At 49.2% G+C, this 20,291-nt stretch overlaps 1 protein-coding gene and 1 long non-coding RNA gene across 9 annotated transcripts in view; one reads left to right on the forward strand and one right to left on the reverse strand.

Moving 5' to 3' along the window:
- Nucleotides 1-3,659: 3,659 nt before the first annotated feature.
- LOC119151272 lies at nucleotides 3,660-11,959 on the reverse strand. 3 transcript variants are annotated; one of them, XR_005105364.1, is made up of 4 exons: nucleotides 10,049-11,959; nucleotides 9,400-9,567; nucleotides 8,040-8,561; nucleotides 3,660-6,047 (listed from the first exon to the last, which is right to left on the reverse strand). It is a non-coding gene; the product is annotated as an uncharacterized LOC119151272 (long non-coding RNA). The 3 variants fall into 3 exon arrangements; XR_005105365.1 differs by lacking the exon at nucleotides 9,400-9,567; XR_005105363.1 differs by having other exon boundaries at nucleotides 9,400-11,959.
- A 253-nt stretch (nucleotides 11,960-12,212) lies between these two features.
- The window catches only part of MEIS2 (Meis homeobox 2), a 175,004-nt gene continuing 166,925 nt past the window's right edge, over nucleotides 12,213-20,291 (forward strand). For 2 of the 6 annotated variants that reach the window (XM_037395025.1, XM_037395027.1), the window contains exons 1-7: nucleotides 12,213-13,156; nucleotides 13,575-13,607; nucleotides 14,187-14,419; nucleotides 16,046-16,187; nucleotides 16,773-16,823; nucleotides 17,585-17,635; nucleotides 18,518-18,667. In XM_037395025.1, coding sequence (XP_037250922.1) covers nucleotides 13,599-13,607; nucleotides 14,187-14,419; nucleotides 16,046-16,187; nucleotides 16,773-16,823; nucleotides 17,585-17,635; nucleotides 18,518-18,667 — 636 coding nt within the window. In that variant the 5' untranslated portion in view covers nucleotides 12,213-13,156; nucleotides 13,575-13,598. Of the gene's footprint in view, nucleotides 13,157-13,202; nucleotides 13,305-13,574; nucleotides 13,608-14,186; nucleotides 14,420-16,045; nucleotides 16,188-16,772; nucleotides 16,824-17,584; nucleotides 17,636-18,517; nucleotides 18,668-20,291 lie in introns of those variants that run through there. The other 4 variants (XM_037395023.1, XM_037395026.1, XM_037395028.1 and 1 more) reach the window with 3 other exon arrangements.

Below are 20,291 nucleotides of genomic sequence, written 5' to 3' on the forward strand. Positions count from 1 at the left end.
TAAGTAATGCCAGGACCATGCTTTTAAATAGCATGTCTCAGCTGTTGTGAAGTCCAAGGTAAAGTCATGTGCCCTCAAACACCCAAGAAACAGTATTATCCAGTATGACACATGCCTAGATATGTCTTATTGTGATCATAATATAGCCTCAAGGTAAGAGTACAGGACAATCGCTTGTGTGTTGTTTTTTTCAATGCTGTTTATGTTTATCTGCATCAAAGAAAAGCTTCTGCTAGAGCTATTTATGTTGTTGATCAATAGAACTATTAGTGATGGTTTATAAATGCATGAGACAAGTCTTAAATTTAGCATGTACTTTAAAAATTAAATCTATTAGTACATTAACTTCATCATGTTTCATCACTGAAAAGCCTGTTCATTTTGAAAAACACTTTTGAAAAAGCAGAATGTACCACTATGACATGAAAGATACTTAAAGTGTCAAACAAAAACCACGGCTGTGAATCACCAAAGTATGAATTAAAGAACTGATGTTTTCTTGTGCTGAGGGCTTACTGCAAGGGTGGTGATTGTCCAATTTACTATCAGTGGGACCTGGAAAGCCGAGTACTCCGACTTCGCACGTGGGCACTTGGCATCCTGCCAAACACCTTGCAGAATCCTGCCCTCTGCTTTGGGTTTGGGCTTGAGGGTATTGAAGGCTGTCAGCATGGCAAACATTGCTGACAGACATTCACAGCACGGAGGTGTTTTTCTATGAACTTTTGGTCCCCCAATAGGTGAGGCCTATAGACTGAGTGGCAGCCCTGATGAGTGAGGGCAAAACGAGTAATATGCCAGCGTATACAGTCTTTTGGACCTATTTTTGTTGTGTAGTCACATGCTGTAGGACAATTTGCTTTCCAATGTACTAACATGAAAGTCAGTGGCGATACAGCACAGCTGAGTTTTGCTTTTGGAGTTTATTGGTAAACTGATGGGAAAAATATGGTAAGTGGAAGTATGTTAACACAGTAAGATGGTTAGATGTACACTTTAGACATAGGGTTTGTAATTTGGAATTAAGAGCAGTCTCTGCCTTTTAACACTGCTACCAGGAAGAATACACCATCTAATTCGCCATGAATACAGACACCCAGATTTCTTTATTCTAACATGGAAAACCTGGTGGTGTCCAAGAACTTGTTAAGCCTAGATGTTGTCCCTCTGCTTCCTCTTCATCAGTCCTACAGGGACCATTTTCTCCTGTGAGAACTGGAACTTCTCTGCAATGTTACTGTGAATCATCCTGCTCAACCTGCCAAGACTCAAAGAATAAGATTTTCAAAATGATGAACAACAGAGGGAAAAAATAAAATTAGAACAATCATGGAGGGTTCACCTTCATAAAATAGTATGCATTAACTAACATACGTTCCCTAACTTACCTTATACCTGAGTTTCATGGCCTTGCATTAGTGAATTAATTAATTTAGCAGAAGAGGTGAAAGGAGCCAAAGAGATGACAGCAGGCATGTGTGAGAAAGAAGTCAAGTGTAGGCCTGTAATGGTGGGAAGTGGAAAAGTGTTTTCAACATGCATTTTGTAAATGTTAAGAGAGTATAAAGGAGTGCATACAGAGGAGTGGGAGAAGTGGTGCCTTTTCTACTGTTTCATCCACAATTACGTCCTGGCTATCTTCTGATGATAGGGAGGGTGAAGTCCTGCAGTCCAGGGCAACACATCAAACCTTCTTGTGTAGCTTCCACCACTTACAGTAAGGAGTTAAACTAAAACCCCTTAAACTAAAATATTTCCTGCTTGGGTAGTGTATGTGTATATGTGTACACACACACACACACACACACACACATGCTGTACCCAAGGTCTGTTTCGGGAGCCAAGAGTGCTGTACAAAACCTCTGGGGCAAATGTTTGCACTGAATTGTTGAAAGCGTCCGAGATTGGCAACGCCACCCTGCCCTTGGCTAATGAGCCTTCCCCGAGAGAATATCAAGTGCAATTACCTTTCAGGGAATAACAACATACCAAAGAACCATGGACCCTGCAGAGAAAAACGAAACACACATTCGTAGGTAGAAACCGCTATGAATCAGCATTAATTATCCAACAGAGGGAAAAGGGTTGCAATAAGTCTCAGTTCCTGACTCACACCATAGATCACAGCGAATGTGAGCCACTTACAGAAAAAACATTTGCAAAGTTCAGCTGCCCCTAACCCCCTCCCCTCCCGCATACGCTGCTACGCTGGAGCCATGCGTGGGGGCCGCGCTGCCGGGGCAGGTTTCCCAACCCCAGCTCGGAGGCGGCGGGGGGAAGTGATAGGGGGGGCCGGTGGCAGCGGGGCCCCGCAAACGGCAGCGGGACGCTTAGGCCAGTGCAAAGATTCATTCAAGGGCTCCCATGCGCCGACACGGCCAGGGACGCCGAGCCCCCCTCGCAAGTCCTGCGGGCGGTGGGGCGGCCGCCCTCGGAGCCGGGGACCGGCGGGCTGGCCCGGCCGACGCAGAAATGGGGGGACGGTCCGGGGCGGCCGGGTTTTGGCGTGCACAGTCCCAGGAAGGAGACCAGACCAGACCGGGCGGGACGGGACGGGGCGGGGGCAGCGCGAAAACCGCCCGCTCTGCGTTGAGCGACTGAGAACGGCGTGCAAGTGCGCGCCCGGCACCGGGGCGACGCGAGGAAGGGGCTGCGGGCGCCGCCGTGCCCCGGCGCTCCCCCGGGGGACACGGCTGCCCGGCGGGGCCCGGCGCGGAGCCGCAGCGGCGACGGAGCCGAGCGGAGCTGGCGGCGCAGCGCCCCGCAGGCTCCCGTGGAGCCCGGCGGCGGCGGCCCCCGGGGCGGCTCCCCAGGGAGCCGGGAAACCCCGCCGCGAACCCTTCGGACGTGAACACGGCGCGGAGAAGGGCCGGCTGCTTTGCTGAAACAAGGCACACATATATTGAGTTTGTCAGGGATCATAAAATGTGAATTGATTATTCAAACAGCCATTGATTATAAAAGAATGCTTACTGCAGCAATGGGAAAGGTTAAAAGGAAATTGACCCTCTGCATACGTGACACAAAGTCATTAGGTAAATGAGATATTCATACAGGGTGTAATCAAGGTCATGCTAATTTTATTTGCGGTATTCGGCTCAAATCTCGAGCTTCGTTTGGGGGCAGCAAATTGTCCCCAAGGGAACCGAAACGCCAGGTAGCCCCCAGGTGCCGTGAAAGAACGTGAATGAAAGCCGAGGGCGGGCAGCAGGCCGGACCGGCGGGGCCCGATCCCGGCACCCCGGCCGGGGGCGGGGGAGGAATGTGCGCAGAGCGGCGCGCGGGATCGGGCCTCCCTGCAGGGGGGTCTCACCTCGTGCTCCCGGGGTCGCCTCCTCTGAGCCGGGGGAGAGCCAGAAGTGCAGGCAATGTCAGAGATCCTCGCCTCTCCCGGATAGGATGAGAACGTGTAAAAAAATTAGATTTATTTATGCACATATTTATCCCCTCTAATTATAGAAATTAATCCTCTTACTTATGACTAAAAGGTAACGTCTAAGGCGTCCCTTTGATGTTTAACAGCATCATTTGTGGCTAACATTCCAACTGATTAAGGAATAATTGTTGTTAAATGCTTTACAAGTGGATAGTGTTTAATTGAGAGGCATTCATAATTTTACGGCTTACCACAAAATGAAACGTAATTAAAAACGCAGGAATTTCCAACTGATTTTATTCCAATTATGTTTATTGTTCAGACTAATTACTGCACAAGATGGGGTACTTTTCCCCATCTCTAAATGGCACACGTCTCCCAGATACACCCTTGCAGGTTTTTCTTTTCCAGGTACAGGCTTGGGACGGCTTTCTGCAGCCGCCGTTCCCACCCCCACCCCCCACCCCCGTTATAATTATATGCTCCAGCCTTTTCTTCTCTCCTCCATGCAACACCTTGGGATGTGAGAAAGTGATGGCAGCTCTCTTCCCTCGGAGCTCGAAGTAATTGTAGAAGGGCTGATGAATTTCTTGAAGAAACACTTGCCACACACTGAGGAAACCATCTCCTAGCAGGATTTTACAAACCAAAGTAAACAAAGCACCCCAGGGGCGATTTCCTCCTTTTGCGCAGCTTACTTCTCAATTTACCTCAGAAGGGATCACAAACACACACAAGAATTACAACAGAAATCATACTTGGTCTGGGGAAGAGATTCCGGATGAAAAGAGGCAAAGAAATGGGAAGTGTTCAAAGGAAGGGACGGTCATTAAAATACCTGCCAGGCGCGCTGTCGTTCCCCAAACCAACCTTTCCTTCTTCCCCGTGAACTCAGAAATCTCTTCAGCATCTCTTTAAACATACATATCCCTAGAAGGGGGAGGAAAAAAAAAAAAAAGAAAGAAAGAAAAAAGGAAAAAAACCCACACCTCCATCCTACCAACGCCTTAAAAACAACCTCATGCTCCCAAAAGGGGGGGGGTGGGGGGGGGTGAAGTTACTTGGCTAATTTCACTGTTTGCTCGATCGAAGAGAGTTTAGTGTGTAAATGTATTTATTCATTCCTTAGCTTTGCCATCCCTGAGCTGGGCTCTCAAAGAAAATTAGAGAGGTGTCTGAGACCATGCTAATAAAGAATCAGCGCTTATAGTTCAAGCGAATAATCAGACCGGATCAGACCCTGATAAAATGGGGACGGGAGGCATTAAATGCCCAATACTCCTTCCACTTCGCGTTTTGCCTTTGAGCTTCAAACCGTTAAGAAAGGATCACACACATATTTATTGCTCCTTTTGTCTCCTTCTTTCTAGCAGGACGCAAACCCCCGTGCGTGGGTGCGCGGTTCGGGGGGCTGCCGCTCTCCCCGGGAGGGTCCTTGCACTCCCAGGTGTGCTGCGGCGCGGCTCTGCCTCCCTGTACACTTTCTCAATTCTCCTGAAGGGTTCAATCTAGGTGTGAGGGTAGAAAAGTGTTTAAATTCTGCTGAGGAAATGGGGGGGAGGGGGGGGCGGGATTCCCTCTTATGGCAAGTTAGAAATAGCCCAAGCTTTCCAAAAGGATGTTTAAATTGGACTTAATGGAGCAATAGCTCCACTTTCCGCTCCCCCCCCCCCCCCGCTTCTTTTTTTTTTTTCTTTTGCTTCAGGTATGATTCCTGAATCCTTTTATTAGACTGACATAGATTTCCAGAGATGGGTAAAAGGAGGTGTATCTGAGGTGGACATTTTATGTAAATGAGCAAATCCGAAATGTATTACAAATCCACTGTAATAAAACTGACAGTTTTGACAGTATTGACAACATAAATATATGTTGGAACACAGCACTTTCAGACACTTAACCGATGAAGCAATAAAAAGATTCGACTACAATATTTCAAATAATCGACATTGATGTTTTGATACATCATTTTTATACCTCGAATCGATCTATCACTCTGTGACCGGTCAATTTTAAGTAAAAATCTGCTGCAATTATTTACGCTATTGCCAATGACGACCTAATAACTGTTTTCAATTAATTACAGCAAAACTAAGCATTATGAGGACTAACCGGCCGTATATTCCATTGTACGGTCCCTTGCATTTCTTGTATGGAGAGCAAACACATATATGTATATTGCATTCTCTTTGTGGGATCAAAAGAAAGACGTACAAAGGCGATCACAATCTTGGGGGGGGGGGGAGGCGGGGGAGACACACACACACACACACACAAAACCCAACCGATAAAAAACACCTCTCTTTTGGGAACACAATGCCGGCTCTCATCACATACTTCTAGGAAACACGCTATAATATTTTGTCAGCCAGCTCTTTCTCTGTGCAATACCAAACCGGACTCCTAAGATTATTTTTTTTTCCCTGTTCTCCTTGGGCTGCGCGCTGAATCCTACTTCAAACAATGGGCCGAGCAACTCTTGGGGGGGTGGGGGGTGGGAGAAGAAAAAGAAAAAAGAAAAAAAAAAAGGAGATTCGTGCTTCGAGTGATCGCCTGTGTGTTGCGAGAGTCTCCGTATCGTTTCAAAAGAGGTAGGATGATATTGTTCTCTCCGGACCGAGAACTCCGGTGTAAAAATGAGAGCGCTCCTCTTCTGGAGTTTTGTAGGCAGCTGGAGAACAAAAGGGAATATTTTGAGTGAGCGAGAGCAGAAAGCTCCGAGCAGAGTTTGGTGCCTTCCGAGCAGAGTTTGGTGCCTTCTCGGATGCTCTGATATCGCACTAAAGCGATTTAGTTTGCCCTAACTGTCCTTTTTGTTATGATGTCACATTGGAAAGATGGATTTTGTTAATGCTTCGGGCTCCTTCGAACAAATGCAAACTAGGTGTTTAACTACTACCCCGGTGAAGCAGCCGGCACGGCGTTAGTGGGAAGCCCTGACAGGTATTTTTCTCTTTCTGGTTTATGATGGAAATACGCACGTCGGCTCTTTATGGTCTTCACTTTTACAAACCTCCCAGCCTAAGACATTAAAAAAAAAAAAAAAAAAAAAGCTCTCGTCTGACATGAGCGCTTCACACGCGCCCGCGTGAGATACGCCAGACGAACGCATCTGCGCGCCCCTTCCCACCGTGCCCTCGCCCCTCGACCCGCCCGGTGGGAGCCGGGGGAGGGGCGCAGCAGCCCAGGCCCGGAGCCCCGCGGGGGCGGAGGCGCGGAGCGGGGCCGACAGGCCGGGCCCCGCGGGGTCTGCGCGGCGCGGCGCGGCGGATGGTGCTGGAGCCCCGCCAGGTAGCGCTAGAGCGCTGCCGATGGCACGGCCGTGCGGCCCGGCGGCGGGGGCGCGTCCCGCCAGCGCCCGGGGCGGGGACAAGGGGCGCCCGGCGGGGAGGAAGACCCCGGGTCGCTCTTGCTTCGCGGGGGGTTTGTTGGGTTGGTTTTGGGTTTTTTTCCCCTAAAAAAAAAAAAAAAAAAAAAAAAAAAAAAAAAAAAAAAGGCGTGTGTGTGTGTGAAAGAAAGGGATTCAAAAGGGAAGTTAACAGGTAGGTAAATGAGCCTCTTCCTAATCCAGCTCCCAAAGATCTCAGTCATACCGCAGCCGAGGTCAAGAAAAGTTCACCGTGATGGGCTACCATTGACTTTCCGGACTGGAAAGATCTTCGCAAAATAATAGATCGCTGAGAAGCGAGGTACGCTATTGGCAGGCGGGCGGCTCAGGGCGAGGAGCTACATGAACCCAGGGATCGGCAGCAGCTAAAATGTGCGTGATTTCACAGGGGCACCCGGGATGGGACCTCCAGAGTCCTGCAGCTGCGGGGAGTCAGAGGCGAATCAAACTGGGCTGAGACGAATAAAAAGTGACTCAAGTTGTAAGAGCCAACCGTAAAGGCAAAGGAAAGGCTGGTAAAGAGCGATTCCGGGGGTAAGAGTTTGAACTGTGGCATAATCCTGATTATGAAAAGGAAAAGGTACTATTTACACCCCACGCTTCGCCTTGCGAGCCAAACAAAAAGAAAAATTCCCGTGGATTTCACTACGGGGTCATAGTGATGTAATCCCGCGACCACATTTTAACAGGCAGATTGCTTTCTTCATTAAGTACGACACACTTCCTAGAACGATAGGTCGAGATAAAATGCCAATTCAAATATGAAAAATTTGTCATCCGGCTCTGCGATATCCTTAGCCCGTCCACGGGGAGTTCTGCCTGCAAATGTCGCCTGTGTCCTTCCGAACACAATGGCATCATCCAAAAATACTTGAACTCAGCGCACAAACAAACAAACATTGAATAAAGTTACAAACAAGATTAAGGTTCGAGTTATTTGTCCCTGTAGCAAGGCGTCAATTGTTCTAACAGATGTAGGGACGCTAAGAGGATTTAAACCACGCGAATTTAATAAACCAGATTAGCAATAGGTGCTTTCCACAAACACCAGGAACCGTAAAGTAAATCTAGCCTAAATTACCTATCAGACCGGAGCATCGCCTACATGGAGTGCAGAAAATTTCCGAAGAGGTCCAATAGGATTTCGTGCAAGCATGGCTTGTTTCCCCAAAAAACTTTCTGTTTGCATTAAATCTTGCGCTAGGCGCACCCGCGCATACAAAACAGTGGTTTGAGATGCCCGGTGGGATATATTCTTGAAATCTGAAATATTACCTGTTGTGCCATCCGCTTTTGCAAGGCTGTGGAAAAAGAGAGAGAGCGAGCGAGCGAGCGAGCGAGAGAGGCATGTCTCAAAGCCAGCAAAGGACTGAGATACCACACTTCGGAAAGGCTGATTGAAAACAGACTCTTCTTAAGTTTTAGAGGATTTTCTCTCTCACTCCCTCCAAGGGCTAAGAAGCCGATTTGGGAGTTTGAAGGGAATAGGTTTCAGCGTCCATATTTGTTCTGGTGCACTTGTAAAATGCGATTTGAAGAGGATCTTTAGCCCTCTGATTGTCTTTGTATTGTTTTTCTTGAAACGGATCTTTTGCCTTTAATGAATCCCCACACAGCTGGACAGCTCCTGCTCGGACACTGAGAGCGCTAACCCCAAACTGACCCCAATTTGACACCACAAGATGAAATTTTACCGCCTGTTAAAACCATTTCCAGCCTCGGCAAAAGGAGCTGGCTGTTGACTGAGATGCACTTCCATACCGGACACCTCATTTCTCTTTGGACTTTTGAGCCGATCTACAAAAAAAAAAAAAACAAAAAAACCCCAGCCCTCCGCCTCCCCCCCAAAGCCCAAACACATACACCCCACCGACTCGTCTCTCACACTTTTCCTGGAAACAGCGTTCGCTGTGAAAGTGATGCACGAGAAATGGAAATTAGCCAATTTAATTTTCTCGAATTACTGTGTTTTAAAAGAAATATGTCACCAGACAGGGCGGGGGGGGGGGGGGGGGGGGGGAGGGAAGTAAATAAAAATGGACCTGAGAATGTGGAAACCCCCACGCCCTGCACGCACGTATCCCATTTTCCTCCAAGTTCCCCACAACATCTTTGTTAATAGCTGAGTACTTTCACTTAAGGACGCTAAATTGAGATTCCTTCTTCATGGCTAAACTGTAGTGCTTTATAAACCATGTTCTCTGTGTGCTTTAATCCACTGGGATAGTAAAGAGGAAAAAGGCTTCAACTCTTTTCACGGGGAAAAAAAGACACAAGAGGAACATGAAAGCCCTTAATTTACCATATGAACTCTTACTTTCCATCAAGTTAAAATAATTTTTAAAAGTTGGTCCCTGTCCCAGATTACACACATGCATAACAGGACAAGCCAACGCAGGGGGTTAATTGGGGGGGGGGGGGGGGGAGGGGAAAAAAAAAAAAAAGAAGTGAAAGGAGCAGCATTGAACACTGCAAAAATCTTGGGCTGCTTTTTTTTGCAACTTTGATTTTAGATTGCTTTCTAACAATTTCTTAGTCAAGAGAACCGAGATTTACAGGGACTTCTGTGGAAAACAGAATTAGGAGGAAAAAAAATCAAGTCTAAAATTATAATTCTAAGCAATGAAGCGCTTACTTCTATGGGAACCAAGTAATCTAAAAACTTCTTTTTAAGAAGAAAACTGATGAACTTCTCCCACAGCTTGAGGTCTGAACAAATACATGGAGCCTTCAACGGAGCTAGATTACTTTTGCGCGGCCACATTACCAGAAAAGACCTCTTCTTTGGTGATACCGAAACTATCTGAAATGAGACACACTTGTATATCTCAAGAGGCAAGGCTCTGGGTTTGCACCGCCTCGGTTGAAAAATAAGTTTGGAAGCTACAAATATTTAAACCCCGTCCTCTAAGCTGGCTGTATCACAATCAAATGATTCCACGCAAGTTTAGAAATCTGGCATCTTTGGGGGGGGGGGGGGGGGCGCGGGAGGAAAAAAAACCCAACCAGATAACATTCACCGATTACTAGATCTCTTAAAAAATCTGTTAGAAAACTACAGCTGTAAAAGTAGGAAAGGATTTGCATAACCTACTGCTCTGTAGGTCTCCGCGCACCCAAAGGATTAGCCAAGCATTCATTACCATGAATATCTTGAATTACGTTACCGATTTATACGACAGAGTATAAAATACTGCACAAGAAGACTGGCTTTTTCCCTGCGAAATGAATCGACTTAACCACTGCTTGAAAGAGATCTACATACTAAGGGCTTTTTTACTCACCTCTCTTTACAGTCCCGTGAAAGTCAGTCACAGCAATTCGGTTGCTCTTAGGACTAGCTTTAATCTTGGAGGAGATCCTCTAGGAAAAAAAAAAAAAAACAAACCAAGAAAACCCCCACAACCAACCCAAAAAACAAACCAAAACAAAAAACCCACAAAAACAACCCGGGTCTGGTCTCCGGCTTCTGGAGGGTTTTAAGCAGGGTGCAACTCTGGCTAAAAGTAAGAGAGGGACTTTTCTCCATATTCCCCCCGTATTTGTAAACACAGCCCTGCTCTGCAGGGCTCGGCGCTATCGGAACACGCAGGAATGCCCACTGGCGTTTGTCAGCCCTCCACACTATCTTTCTTTATATGTGAGGGCTGATTTCCCGCAGACATCATTGTTATGATGGCTCATTTAATCAAACTGTTTAATTGCTCCGGTAATCACTATCATCATCACAGGTACTCAATCATTCATCATTTTGGAGGGGTTTATTGACCTCTGGAGCTCATTCCCTACGCCTATTAAAATCAGGCCAAATATCTACAACTACCCCTTGAGTAATTTTCTTAAAGTTTAGGGAAAAAAAAAATACCCTTAAAGTTCTCGTCATCATCACAAAAAGCAAACCAAACCAAACTCTAACTGAAAAAAAAAAAAAATTTTCTGCCGTGTTTTTTTCAAAGCCATCTATGTATAAGGCCACATTCACAACCGGGTACATAATCATTGATAAATCCCACTATTAACGGGATAGTCTGTTTTAGATTTTATGTGCAGGGGACCGTGAACGAGGGTGGGGGGTTGGGGAGGACAAAACTGCAGCAATCGATAGTTTGACCATCGCTCCTCCCCTAAACTTCAAGCATCCCCCATGATTGATGATCCCGGGTAGCTTTGGTAATTGACTGCTCTGAGGTAAGGCATGCTGCTGCTCCGGCGGAGCGATTGGGCGAGAGAAACACACCAAAATTAACGCGTGCGTGTGTGTGAGTGTGTGTGAGTGTATGTGTGAGTGTGTGTGTGTGAGTGTGTGCGTGTGCGCGCGCGAGTGCGCGCGCGTGTGTGCGCGCGCGTGGTGTGTGTTTGGAAAAGTTCATTTGGTGCTCAAGGGTGGGGGGTGCATCATCTCACTTAATTTGCTAAATAACCCCACGGTAATTAGCACTACCATTAGAAGGCATTACCGAGCTAATACTTCAGCATACATTCCACAAGCGCAACGTCGATATACGGCAAAGTCCAGCCACATACACACGTAAATACAGCGCTCACCGCCAGATCCGCTCGAAATGAACATGCAAACAAAAATCTACGTAACATCTGGATCTCTCCTACAAAAGGCTGAGCATGACTTTGTTTTTAAGCCCTTTTCAAAGCCCTGGCAGCCTAATCGCAAAACTAAAAGGGATTTCCCCCCTCTTCCCCCCCGCCTCTCCCCCAAGACATCCACAGCGTGCTTGATAGCAGCGATCACTTAATGAAGAGCGGTGCCAAACACGGCTCGAACGAGGCGTTCTCTTCATGCCCTGGAAAATTAATTTTTAGAAAAGCACAATGAATTGTCAGAGGAAAGAGACCACGCTTGCAGCGTAGGGCGCGGGCGGCCGGCGGAGCAGGCTGGCTTCCCGGGCAGGATCAACTTTGCGCGGCCCCCCCGCGCACCGCGGCTCTCCATGCCCCCGGACTCGCGTACCCCGTTCGCGGCAGCAGCGATAGCCGGCGATTTAAACAAACAATTCAGCGCATCAATCAGCCGCTAAACGTCGCGGTTAATCGGAAGGTATTTTGTCGCTAAAATAACCTAGCGCAAACCAACCCGGGGCCGGGCTTCTACCGCACTTTTCTCCTCGCTCTCTGCAGTTTTCCCCTGCCTCTCCCCCCTCTCGCACACACGCACTCTCCCCGTCCTTCCTCCCCTGCCTCCCTCCCTCGCTCCCTCCCTCCCTCGCTCCCTCCCTCCCTCGCTCCCTCCCTCCCTCCCTCTCTCTCGCACGCTCGCTCGCTCCTTCCTACACGCGTTGCTTCGCTCGGGGCAGGGGCTGCTGCGCGGCTCCCCCCGCGCGGCGCCGCGGCCGCCCTGCCGGCGCGCTGCGCATCACCGGCGCTCTGCCGGCTGGGGCGCCCCGCCGCCCCGCGCCCCGCGCCCCTCGCCCCGCCGCCGCGCCCGCTCCCGCCGCCGCCGCTCCCCGCCGCCGCCGCCGCCGCTCCCCGCCGCCGCCGCCGCCGCCGCCGCCGCGCTGCAGGACTGGCTATGGCCACCACTACTTCCGGGTTCCGTCACTTCATTCTCCCGCCGATCAGCGCTGCAAAACTGAGCCTCTTCTATAAGGCAGCCAGCAGCCAACCTGCCAACACTTACTGACACTCACTCATCTCAGAGAGCGAGGGAGAGAGGGAGACAAAATACCTGCCGGGAGGAGGAAAAAAAAAAAAAAAAAAAAGGGAGAGAGGGGGAAGTCCGGGCTTTGCAAACTATTCAATTTTTCTTCGCATCTTTCCCCACCCCCCTTCACAGTACTTAAAAAAAAAAAAATACAAAACAACCCTATAGCGATCCTAAAAGGCAAAACCCGAGCGCGGAGTTACTGGAAGAAGAAACCGGGGTTAAAAAGATTCCTCCTCTCTTCTTCATCATCATCAACCATCATTCATTCACTACCTTGACATTCCCTGGCTTTGATTGACAGCTGGAGTGGCAAAAAGCCATGAGACACGACAGTTTGGTTACATGTGGGTTGCTGACGGGCCGATCGTAACCTTCAGTTTGGGGGCTTGACAATTTTTTTTTTTTTTTTTTTTTTTTGCGTAGAGAAGGAAAAAAGGAAAAAGAGAGAGAGAAAAAGGAAAGAGAGAAAGAGAGAGAAAAAAGAAGAAAACACAGAAACTCATCGTGGTTCTTGACTGTTTTTTTTATATATTATTGTTGTTGTTATTGTTGTTGTTATTATTATTATTTACCCATATTGGAGGATAGGAGAAGTCTATAAGTGGGTTGCAAAAAAAAAAAAAAAAAAAAAAAGGAATCTTCTTCACTCTAAATCACTTTCTTTGCTGGACTGGGATATTAAATATACGACACATCCAGGAGTTTATTGGAGCGCAGACTGATGGCGCAAAGGGTAGGTTTAAATCTCCAACACTTACCTATATATAAATCCTCTCTTAAGAGGGGCCTGTCCGATTTGCTCTCCTCTGTTGCTGATGATGATGGCGGCCACTATTAAAAAATAGCAGCAAAAATTATTCACTAGCTTTTTGTGTGTGCGCGTGAGTGTCTCTCTGTGTGTGTCTCTCTCTGCAATTGTTCCACGCTTTTTTCCTCTCTAGCTTTTCCCCCAGCAGCGCGATTTCCCTGCTCTCTGCCTGCTCAGTAGCACGGGTTTCACAGGGGAAAGCTTGCTGCTGCTGCTGCTGCTGCCGCCGTTGCTGCCGCTGTCTAGCAAAGACTAAGAAATACATATGTGTGTCTGTGTATATATATGTATACACATATAGCTGCTTTTTTTTTTTTTTTTTTTTGTCTCTGGCTTTGACAAGGACAAGGGGAATTGCTACTAAATAATGTTTCTGGTAACTTTCAGATTATTTCCCCCTTTATCTCTTCCCTCTCCCCCCCCCCCCCCCCCCCATGCACCCTACCTTTCCTCTCTTCTTCCCAGTGTTGATTTATTTATATAGTTGCTTTTGATTCTGCTTGTTTTGGGGGTTTTTTTGGGTTGGGTTTGGTTTGTTGGGGTTTTTTGTGTGTGTGTGTGTTCTTCCTTTCTAATGCAGAGTAACTCTAGTTTCTTTCCTCCGTTTCCTTCCTTTTCATCCCCGTTTCCTTGTTAGGGTTTCTCCTGCCCGTGCTGAAGAGGACCATCTCCCCCCGCACACACAGGCAGGCACACACACTTTCCCCCTTTACCTCTCCCCGCACCCCCACGCCTCCCTCAGCCTCTCCAGCCTCTGCTCCCGATCCCAGTTGATTTCATTTTGCACATTTCTCTCTGTTGTGGCTGCTTCTGTTTTGTTTTGCTCTGTTTGTGTCTGTCCGGGTGCTTTACTCTCCTCTGACTTTTGTTGTTGTTGTTTGTTTGTTTTTTTATTCCTCTCTCTCTCTCTCTTCCCCTCTTTCTCTTTCTTCTCTTCCGGCCCGTTTTTTGACAGTACGATGAGCTGCCCCACTACGGCGGGATGGACGGAGTAGGGGTGCCGGCGTCCATGTACGGGGACCCCCACGCCCCCCGGCCGATCCCCCCGGTGCACCACCTCAACCATGGGCCGCCGCTCCACGCCGGACAGCACTACGGCGCCCACGCCCCGCACCCCAATGTCATGCCGGCCAGCATGGGCTCCGCTGTCAACGACGCCCTGAAGCGGGACAAGGATGCGATCTACGGGTAGGTGCCGCCGGGCCGCCCGGCGCCATGGCCCGGCTCCGCAGCGCCGGTGCCCGCGGAGCGGCGAGGGCAGGAGCGGGGCGGGCGGGCGGCGGGGGCTCCCGCGGGGCCGCGGCGGCGGGCGGCGGCAGCGGCGAGCCGAGCCCCGGAGCGGAGCGGGGCGGTGCGGGAGGGAACCCCGGCGGGAGGGCGGCGGCCCGGGAGCCCCCAGCCGCCCGCTCCGGAGGGAGACCCGCGCGGTGGCACTGCCACTGCTGGCGGCTGCAGGGCGAGTGCCGTCCCAGCCTGACTCTTAGCTGGGGTGCCAGCGCCCGCGGGAAACGGGTCCTGGAAAAACAGACCTCTCGGGGAGAGAGGCTGGGCTGGGGGGAGCCGGTGGTGCCTTGCCTTTCTTTTCTCCTTTTCTATTTTTTCCTTTTCCTCCCCCCCCACCCCCACCCTTTTTTTTTTTTTTCTCCCCCCCCCCTCCCCCCCCGTGGGTTTTTTGTCTTTCTCGGAAAGGCCCCAGTTAGGAGTTCAGGCAGGCGAGGCGGCTCTCATTGCTCTGGATTTTAGTTGGAGAAGTGTTGTTCTGGTGTTCTCCTTCGTGCCATAATAACACTCTTCCAACACTGTAAATAAAGAGCTATTCACATCGCGGATGGTAGTAAGAATAAAAGGGATTCGGGTTTTGGAAGCAGCACTTCCCTGAGACAGAAGAAATAAATGCATTGGGGGCAATGAGTTGAGTTTTCTTTTTAAGAAAGGAAGAACATGAGAGAAAAGGAACACGTACCCAGCAGAACTCAAGGCTGTGCCAGGGCATAGCTTGGGGGGGGGATGACACAGATTCCCTTCAGTGACTTTTAGAAAAAATACTACATGATCCTAAAAGGAGAGACAGTAACATCTATGACAGAGTGTGGGGCCTTGAGCAGGCACCAAAAGGGAGAAGAGGCAAATGCATGCTTACTACTTAGCACGCAGATAAAATATTTTTTTTCCTGACTACACCAACTATGGGAAAATATTTCGCGAAGTGCTCCCTCCCTCCACCCCCTCCCCAGCTCACTTATCTGGACAGCTGGTATTTTACTTGGGTGTGCTTCCTAAGCCAGGAAACTTCACCACATTTTTGTTAGCAGGCCCCTTGAAAAATAAAATTACGTATTAAGTAGTTTGCAGTTTGCCTAGCCGTGCTTCTCATTTTAGGTCATAGCTGGAGGGTAGGGATGGGATCTTCCAGGTTTCGCGTTATTTTAAGCTGTGGCGAAAAGTGTAAGATTCCCAGCTGAGCTGCTGCCTGCGTGAGCGTGTTTGGTGCCTGATGTGTTTGGAGGGGAGGTCACTTTTGTCCTCATCTGTGGGGATCGCACGGGGGATGTGGCTCGGACATGGCAATTTCAAAAAGGGGGAAAAAACCCCAACCCCAAACCACACTGCCACCACCAAACCCAGCGTTTTTGTTTCAAAACGTTGCGCTCCCCTGCTCTGCCCGAAGCAATACTGCGTGGCTGCAGAGCGTGGCTGTGTCCGTGTGTCCGTGTGTCCGTGCATTTTAAAAAAAATAAATACTTGTTGACTAGAGCTCTTCTTTCCCCCTCTCCCCCACCCCCTCCCCTCTCTTTGTGTGCCACTGCCCGGTAGGCACCCGTTGTTCCCCCTCTTAGCTCTGGTCTTTGAGAAGTGTGAGCTGGCGACCTGCACGCCCCGGGAGCCCGGCGTGGCCGGCGGGGACGTCTGCTCCTCCGACTCCTTCAACGAGGACATCGCCGTCTTCGCCAAACAGGTCCGGCACCTCTCCCCCCGCCCCCAGCCCTTCCCAGCGCTCCCGCCACCTCCCCAGCTCCCCGACCCGCACGGCCGGCCGCTCTCAGGGGGCAGCCCCCCCCCCCCCGCATCCCCCTCCCCCCCCCGCGCCCCCTCTTCGCCGCGCCGGGGGGGCGGGAGGGGGCGGCGTGGGTGCGCGTTGGCGGCCCGGCCGGCCCCGACCCTCCTCCGCCGGGAGCCCCTCCGCGCTGCCGGGCTGGGAGCCCCGGCCCGCGCCCGCCCGCCCGACCGCGAGGGAGATGTGGCTGCGGCCGAGTTCGGGAGGCAGCGGGCGCGGGGAGAGGCCGGGGATCCGGGCGCCGGGCTGCTGCGGCGGGGCGGGCGGCGGCGGAGCGGGCCCCTGCGCGCAGCGCAGGAGGTTCCGGGGTGCCCAGCCCGGTTCGGGCCTGGCCTGCACCGGCTGGTTTGGTCACAGGGGGGGCTTATTATTATTATTATTATTATTATTATTATTATTATTATTATTATTATTCCCTTCGAGTGATTCGGTTACAGGGCTGAGGAGGGAAGCTGTAGTTCACGCCGCTATTCCTTTTTCCTGCAGGTCCGCGCTGAAAAACCACTTTTTTCTTCAAATCCAGAGTTGGACAATTTGGTAAGGCCTGCTGGCCCTTCTGCCCCGCTCCCCTCCCGCCCTACCCGACCCCGACCCCACCGCCGGCTGCCGGCAAGCGCCCTCCGCCGCCCGGGCCGGCGGGGCGGGCGGCTGCCGGCCCAGGCTCCCTGGCTGCGCGGGCTGGGCAGGGGGAGCCGGGAGCTGGGAGCCACCGGCGAGAGGCTTCAAAGAGCTGCACTTTTAAAGTGAGCCAGGGCAGACCCGCCAGCCCCAGTGCATTGCAAAGCTGTGTTTGAAAGCCACGGGAAGCTAAAGTGAGGGAAATAACTGCTTAAGAAGAGAGAGCTGGAGATTTCTAACTAATTCTTTTGCTAATGTGAACGATTTCAATATTCAAAGTGCCTAAATCCGCTTGTAAAGATGCCAAATTATTCATCCCCCCCCCCCCCCTTCTCCTGCGGGTGAGGGGGTGGGTGGGAGCGTGTGTTTGACTCCTCTGCGGACCCTCAGGGGTGAGGGCCGGGGTGCTGAGAGGGAGCCAGGAGAGGGGGAAGAGGGTTTCTCCAAGATCGCGGTAATAAAGCACTAATCACCGCTCCTGTAATAAATATGATAAAAATCGAGCGCTTAGGTTAAAGTTGATCAAAATTGTTCAAGCGTGACCAATGAGCTAAAATCCTGGGTAATGGCTACGCGCCTTGACAGTCCCTTTCTCCCCCTGGCCCGCTCGGGCTCGCAGCTCTGCGCAGCTCCCCTGCGCCTGTCTCCCACCTAACCCCTTGCTCAAAACTTTCTTGCAGATGATTCAAGCAATACAAGTACTAAGGTTTCACCTTTTGGAATTAGAAAAGGTAAGAGGCTCAGAGGTGGGCGGGGGGCAAGCCGTTCCCTCCCTGGGCCCCTCTGCCCCCCCCCCCCCCCCCCCTTGACTGTTTGGGCTGATTTGTAAACATGGCCAGAGGAGACAGGGGAAACACAGTGTGATACCGTAACCTGTGCCATCAGAACATATGACACTCGACAGCCATGCCCAGCCCAGCCCGGCTTTTTTTTTTTTTTTTTTTTTTTTTCCCCTGCGTAATTTCAATATTTAATATTATTAAACCCCTTTCATCCTTCTTACCCCTTCCCTCAGTAGAAGCTCTTTCCCTGGCTCGGAAATAACATGTTGAACAAAAAGAGAAATGAAAGCACTCCTGCCTGTCCTCAGCTCTGGCAGGCACATTAACCCCAAGCAAGCACTAGATGTCTGAGAGAGGCAGGGGGCCCCTGCGTGGCGTGGGGAGGGGGCTGTGCCCTGGGACGAGAGCGGCTCTTCCCACAGCCTCAGCGAGTAGCTTCGTTTTACCACTCCCGGCCACTTAGACCTTTTTTTAGCCCTGGTTTAAACTGATCCGGTCCCGAGTGACTAGTTGTACCTGTCTGGGCTGTGTATGCTCCAGCGATACCGCTTGGGTCCAGCTCCCAGCGTTCTGATGTTATCATCAAATCGGATTTTCCTCTGCACACCAGACTGAGCCCACTATCTATCTCTCTAACTTGTTGCTGCGGCAAGTCTCTAGAGAATAATATGTGCTGCAACAATTTCTCTATTGTTTCCTTGCCTTCAACTATTGTGCCCCTTAATTAGAGTTACTTGTGGAGAAGATCAGAGGGTTGTTCTTGCTACCAAAAAAAAAAGTTGCAATCCGATATTTTGCCATTATTGATACTATCATTGTTACTGTTTTCAGGTTCATGAATTGTGCGATAACTTCTGCCATCGGTACATTAGTTGTTTGAAAGGAAAAATGCCAATAGACCTTGTTATTGATGAAAGGGATGGCAGCTCCAAATCAGACCATGAAGAACTCTCAGGATCTTCCACAAATCTAGCCGATCATGTAAGTTCTTCTGCTTTCTTTATGGCACTTCTTAAGACTTTAACCTGCTTAGAGGACCTGTCCCAGATTTCATTGTTTTGCTGCTGTTGTCTACTAGTAGTATTATTACTACTTTAACCTCTTGCAAGCTAGGATCCTCCTTTCTTCCCTCTCGCTTTGTAAAGTTGTAAAAATGCAAAAGATTCCTTCTGATTCCATCTGTAAAGCAGCGAGTTTGCAATGGTTTGTAAAGTTTCCTGGTCTGGGCGGCTTGGAGGGGTAGCACACTGTCGTTTTTGGTGTGGGGATCGGTGCTTTCTCTTCCCCTTTGCTAACTCTGTAATCAGTGCAGCAGTGTAAGGAAACAGAGACAAGAAAGTTAGGGAGAAAGTTTGCTGATTTGCTCCCCCCTCCCCTCTCGTGGAGATGACAAGTGATGAGAATTATTGGCAATACTACATTGCATTAAAAAAAAGGGGTTAGCACATTAGAGTTTCCAATGCTTGTGCTTTATAGCAACTTATTGTCAGAATATGGACTTATTGCCAAACGCCTGAAGCATCTTCATAATAAAAGACAGTAACCTTGATGAAGCAATTATTAACAATGTATTACAGAAAGCTGGAGAGAATGATGATTGAGTAACCGTAGGTTAGCGGTTGATTTTAACACTTGAGGAGTTGGTAAATTAGTGTTATGTGTGTAGGACTGAACGTTGGTGTGCGTGGTAAGGAGAGTGCCTTTGTTTTTCCGGGTTTTGGAGCGGCTCTTGTGATCCTTCAAAAGATGTAGATGCGGAGAGACTTCGGGATGTGAAGGGAAAGATTGCAGCTGGTACCACAGAAAAGGGAAGGAATAGCTCTGGTTAAAAAGAGTGGGTGTGAACTCTAGTTTATTTATAGGAACGCATCCCTGGGGGGAAAAGGGGTTTACACAGTTTTAGATTCAATTGAACTCATAATCTAAATGATACAGTCTAATATTTTAGCGGTTGAAATATTAATTTAACACCCGGTGTGAAGTTAACCATGCTTTCTGCACAGGCGCCTGCCTTTATTTCCCAGTGTGTTAAGAAGAGTAGCTCTAAGCCCAGGGAGAATGAGCTTTCTAGGAGCTTTTGTTTCCTTTGAAAACATGTTGTTTGTGTGTGTATTTGATAATTACATTAGACCTGGACTGAAGCTGAATTGGGAGATAAAATAATAATAAATTCTTCTAAATGCCCCCATTCTGGCACTGCTTAGTTACAGAGCCCGGGAAATATTTTTGGACCCAAGCCTTAGCTTTCATTTTCTCATTTGTATTCGGTAAACATTGCAGGACAAGGTTTTTGCGATGTGTTACATTTTAAATCTATTATTTTGAGAGGAAAAAAAAATATGCATGCAGAGGTTCCTGAAAGTTTCTCTGCTTATCAGCTATCTCGCACGTAGATAATAAACTACATGAGGCATGATATTATTTCAAAAATATTTGGTTTATGGCATTTTACAACCCTAAATTCACGTGCATAACTATTCTGGGAGAGTACTAGAAAAGAAACTGAAATGAGTGTCAACCTGAAAGATAGAGGGTCATTGTGCATAATTCAGAGCAACAGAAAAAAAAAAAAAGTACATGTTTCTTCAGCACAGTTTCTTTACAA

Source organism: Falco rusticolus, chromosome 7, assembly GCF_015220075.1.
Source record: "Falco rusticolus isolate bFalRus1 chromosome 7, bFalRus1.pri, whole genome shotgun sequence".
Lineage (NCBI taxonomy): Eukaryota > Metazoa > Chordata > Aves > Falconiformes > Falconidae > Falco > Falco rusticolus.